This window comes from Mizuhopecten yessoensis, unplaced genomic scaffold (assembly GCF_002113885.1).
Source record: "Mizuhopecten yessoensis strain PY_sf001 unplaced genomic scaffold, ASM211388v2 scaffold2329, whole genome shotgun sequence".
NCBI lineage: Eukaryota > Metazoa > Mollusca > Bivalvia > Pectinida > Pectinidae > Mizuhopecten > Mizuhopecten yessoensis.
In genome coordinates, this window is record NW_018404492.1 from 5,752,243 (window position 1) to 5,757,723 (window position 5,481).

Here is a 5,481-nt window from a genome sequence, read left to right on the forward strand (position 1 = left end):
TATGTACATTTTACATGATCTGATATGTAGTAATCTAGAAATCTTAAATACAGGACATTGCAAACAGCATAATTCACTTCAGTAAGGGTTCGTACAAATTTGTCATGGCACAACATATCATAATTATTTGTTCAGCTAAATGAACTTCAGCAAGTGGTAGCACAGATTGTAATATCTTGAAGTTCTTGATTTGCTCCATTTTCATTTCAACAACAATCCTGGGAGCAGCTATTTGTTGAGTTTTAAAGAATTCCTGTACACTCATCTGACAACTAGATGATACAAATGGTGGCATATTTAGTCCTATATGTGCAGGAAGTAAATCTCCAACAGTGAAGCCTTTGTCTGCAAGAATAACATCTCCAGGTTCTAACTTTGGTAAGAAGAGGTCACCATCTTTTTGCACAATATGTCTATCTGATGCATGCCCTCCCCAAACCCTGGACACAAATGTTACTAGACCATTGGGTGCAACTCCAATTAAAACTTTATATGTGTTATGGTGTTTGTATTCACTCCATGTCAGAAATTGAGCCTCCAAGTTTCCCGGTTTCTCGCAAAAGAATTCTGTAGCATCTACAACTATCCGAACCCGAGTCATTTCTGTATAATGTTTAGGCAAATTGCTTAAAATTTGTTCTCTTGATGGCCATGGGATAAGGGACTGCATGTGATCAAACATAAAATTTATCCATGTATTAATGATTCGAGAAACTGTCATAACAGACACACTAAATAAATCTGCAAGGAATTCTTGCCGAAGACCATGCCTCAACTTCAAACACACCATGAAGAACTCATCGATTGTTCGTAGGCTCCTTTTCTTCCCAGGTTTCTCAATATTTGGGTGGGAATACTTTCTGTCTTCTGCATGTAGTTGAGTTCTTTTTTCCCCTTCCCAGTAAGTCAACTTTTCTGCACCATGCTTGCAGAAAGTAGTAAAAAACAGTAAAAATGTTGCATAATTTGGATAACCAGTATAATATTTTGTCTTCTCATCATCGTTTTCAATTACCTCTGGTTTGAAAATAGGAACAAATGTCTGAGATGCAGATGATTTCATACATTTGGCCTTATTTAATTGTGTCTGTGTAGCATCATCTCTTACATGCACATCTGATGTCTGGACATATACGGAATCCCCAACTATAGGGTCAGTCTGTGTTTCAGAACTTTCCTTTAAAGACAAAGAACCAATAGTAGAAGATATACATGTATCCCTACAGGGAATGTTTTCAGTGTTCTCAAATTCAGAATAGCGCACTAAAGGTCTGCGGGGTAACACTATTTTCCTTGGTGTGGTCAGATTCAATTTGGATGGAATAGATCCCTGTTTGCATATATTGTTTTCAAAATGGAAATTGCAGAGTCTAGAGTTGGAGCTAATTGGAGCATCTGGTCGCACAAGTTTGATTTTTTGAATCCACAATGATCTCCTTGTTGTTTGATCGGCACCGTCACCTGATGGAATGCAGTGCAGTTTTACTGTTGTACCATCATCACAAATTTTACCTGCATAGTTGGAGCACAGTAAACAGTATCTTTTCCCTCCCTTAACAATGATAGAATCTGAAATCATATAAAGGGATTTATAATGTTATTTGTTTTTTTACTGGTAATGTTTTAATATTTTTGACAAGAATAGTTTACACATTCAAACCTGCACATCACCATGGACATTCATTGTTAAAATAGATTAAATAAGTGTTGTGATACTATTCCAAAAAGGAAGGGTTTCTTGTTTTATAGTAAAGGAATCAAAAGTATATCTAGAAATGATTCAAATCTCTGAAGTAGTGTCTGATTTTCATGTTGTAATCATGCATCATTGGATCAGACATACATAGATGAAAGCATTCTAAAATTAAATTTGTTAACCTATGCATGATTTTACTGTGGCTGGGATTACATTGTATGTTTTATGAAATTGTAAACAAAAAAAAGAAGAACCCATTTAATAAATGTTGTTTACAAATGTGGTTTATAACCTCTTTATCTTGTGAGAGTGAATGCTAAACCATTTTTATTAATTTTATTTCCTAAAAGACATTTATTACCTACCTATCTACCCATCAGTGTTTTTTCTGTCTATGTTAGTATGTAAATCCACCCACCATCCCCACCCCCTCATGAACGTGGGTGTGATAAATTATTACCATAAAGGTGCGATCATTCAAAATATACTTGTGAAAATTTCCCGAAATACCCCCAAAACACTGCCAATTTACACAAATATGTAAGAGGTGAGAGAATTTTTGGCTATATGACGACAATGACACCAAAAAAGTTAAGTGGGATCGTGAGAGTAAAGAGTTATTGTTTTGCTGAAAAAGCGTATCTGGATAGTGTCCATAACGTTACTTGTGCACCTTGGGCTTATTTCTCAGAATGAACATTTACCTTTATCGTCCTTTCGATCGTCCATGTTATCTGCTCGTTCATCCTAAAATCTTTGTTATCGAATGACAATTCCGCATTATGATGGTCTTATGTCATCATATGTTATCAAAACGGCACGTATTGATTGATACACACTAGATGTCAACACCCTCACGACGTTAGACGCCGGACCTTGGTTACACCGGAACTACCTTACGCGCGTCTGCAACTTTTGTCACAAGTGTGGTGGTGTTAGAGTCGCGTCAAAGGGACGTAATGCGGTAGGCTGCCATTATCGACTTATTAAGCGTGGGTATTTGTTATTTATGGTCTCATCAATTGTATCATTAACACATGTATAGATAATGCGTGGAATATCATCCCATTTTCACATGTAACTCGCTGTTCACGTACTCAGTAACAGTACTGGTCAGTTTGATACGTCACTTTGTCCGACACTTCATTTGTAAATGGGCTACTGACTCTCAGAGAGAGAACTCTGCATGCTAAAACTCTCTGATGTAGGTGAAGCATCAATTAATTGTTTAGCAATTTATACACTGGTTTTAAATGTTTTGAAAGGTGGTTATTGAAGCTATGCAAGAGAAATGTGGATAGCGCTTCCGGGATGCACTCTGTATAAAGATCAGCCGCGAGATAGTTATGCGGTTGACATAGGATAGTGTTGTGGTTGTTATTAAATACATTTGTATGTAGCTTTGTTGATGTTGAAATAAATGCGTGTTTGACTACAGTATCGTATATGTTTTGACGAAAGAAAAGATTAAAATAAAATAGTTTAACACGCCACTACGGTGGCTGATATTTGCCATTTCGTAGTTTCGTCTTTTCGCCCCGAAAGGACGACAATTAACAAATCTTAATTCTCGTTGTGTCGTATTTTCGTATTTTCGCCCCAAAAAGACGACATTTAGTAGTTATCCTTAAATCTCGTTTCTTCGTCATTTCTCTCCGAAAAGACGAAAAGACGAAAAGACGAGATATTACATGCGAATAGACGAGAAAAGGGCACGCTATAATTAGAGAATTCAAAGTGTCGTCTTTTCGTGGTAGAAATATCGTCTTTTCGTTGTTTCGTCTTTACACGGCTGTCTTGTGGCCACATCATAAAGGGACATAGAAGAAATTCTCCGATTGTCTATCTAGCTGGGCCAACGTTAGTTGTCCCTTTAGTTGTTCCTTATGGTTATGCTGTGGGATACATAGGGAAAGTCACCCTCCCCGTACCTGTAGGCTGTGTATTCCGTGAGTATTTTCGAGAAGAAAACAAAATATGTACAGTATATGTAAAAGTTGCCGTGATATTATTCGGACACTTGGACGGACGGATGGACGGACGGATTGAAAACTAATATACTTATATTTATCATATATGTTTAAGACCTTTCTCGTTAATTTTCGTCAACTTTTCTTTATTTGAATTTTTTTCAAAGCATGATGGTTATATTTATTGTTTCGAAGAGGTATTATTACGGTATTGGAACTATATTGAGTGCATGCTACTGATAATGAATTGCAAAACTAACATTTAGTCTCTATTTCCGATCATATTGGAAGAACTTAGATTTCCTGCAAATATTCGACGTAACTAGCATGACTAATAGAATCTTCCCCTACCTTTAGAATCTTCCCCTACCTACACGCGGGGTGATTTTTTGGGTTATCTAACCCTCGGCAGAGCCTCAGGTTGGACAACCAAAATACATCACCCTCAGGTTGGAGATTTCTCTGTCACACCCTCAAGGTAGGGGATGATTATTTTTCTCCCATCCTATTATTTCATAACTCCATCGACATTAGTCTGCCAGGTTTGTAAACAAAAACGCATGTGGGGTATGCATATCGTCATTTACTTTTATGACGTCACAATTACCGATGACGCATTTTGATGACGTCACAGTTGAACACGTGCTAATCGGCACGAGGCTATCTCTAGGGTGACAAGCTGATCTTTCCCGGCTCAAACGGGAGACACACATGTGAAGGATGGGAGAATAAAAGAATCTTTCACCCCCTTGGGGGTGAGACAGGGTAATCTCAACCCGAGGGGTAATACTCTTAAGTTGTCAAACACGAGGCTTGCCGAGTGTTTGACAGCTTAAGAATCGTACCCCGAGGGTTGAGATCACCCTGTTTCACTCCCAAGGGGGTGAATGATTATTTTTCTCTTACCCTGTTTACCCTCTTATGTATTTTATATAGACGTTACATCAATGCAAGACAATGTTGATGTGATGCGGCCTAATTGTCGACGTGACGTCATGGTATTGTTGCTATGACGTCATACACTTGTTGAGAACGTGCAAAGAACACGTGTAGCTTGTCTCCACCCTAGGGTGAGATAAGAAAATCTCACACCGGTAAAATGGTGGATATCCCTGTCCAGGGTAAGAGAAATACATGTGACCAAAGTTTACTTATAATACGGTATATCTGGATGTTATTTCGCTTATATATATTGTTCGTAACCCAAAGTAGTAAGCGAGGATGATTTATTTATCTGGACCCGCCTTTTCAATGTTGCTTTCCTCCCGTCTGTTTGGTACCAAAACGGTTGCTACTCCACAATCTTTAAGTCAGGTCGATATATATTAATATCAAACCAACATCGGCAGGGCAGTTCCGATAAGAGGAATTGGAGGTCTACCTCAAAGTATTAAAGTGAGCATACAGGGTACTGACATCAATCACTGAAACTGCTTTTGCATGGTTGTCACTCAAACAATGTTACAAAATATAAAACAAATGTTACAAATTAACAATAGAATTTTTTTTTTTAAAGGTGACAATACTGTCATTAAGTAAAGGACTTTGCTTTTTCCAGCAGGAAAAAAGCCTTTGAATCACTGAAATACATGTATATCATAATTTGAGTTAAATGCTGTAAGATCAGAATGTTGTCCTTATATTTACACCTGATCGAAAAATGTTTACGTAAATAACTTAACGTAAACAGCTAGGATAAGATTGATCAAAAGGTGATAGTGTCCTGAAATGAGTTGTGACGTTGTCTTTAGATTAGGGGATTCGCTGACCAACCTTTCGTCATGATCACGTGCTTTAAAATGTGTCGACGACACG

At 37.6% G+C, this 5,481-nt stretch overlaps 1 protein-coding gene across 1 annotated transcript; it reads right to left on the minus strand.

Annotated features, from left to right (window-relative positions):
- Positions 1-8: 8 nt before the first annotated feature.
- Positions 9-3,121, minus strand: LOC110445671. The gene is made up of 2 exons (XM_021490404.1): positions 2,401-3,121; positions 9-1,569 (listed from the first exon to the last, which is right to left on the minus strand). Exons 1-2 carry the CDS (start codon positions 2,423-2,425, stop codon positions 74-76), a joined length of 1,521 nt encoding a protein of 506 aa, XP_021346079.1. The 5' UTR covers positions 2,426-3,121; the 3' UTR covers positions 9-73.
- Positions 3,122-5,481: the final 2,360 nt, after the last annotated feature.

Coding starts and splice junctions, on each gene's coding strand:
- LOC110445671 (XM_021490404.1), bottom strand. CDS start 2,425: ATGGACGATCGAAAGGACGATAAAG. Junction 1,570..2,400: donor CGATCGAAAGGACGATAAAG/GTAAATGTTCAT, acceptor ATATGATTTCAG/ATTCTATCATTGTTAAGGGA.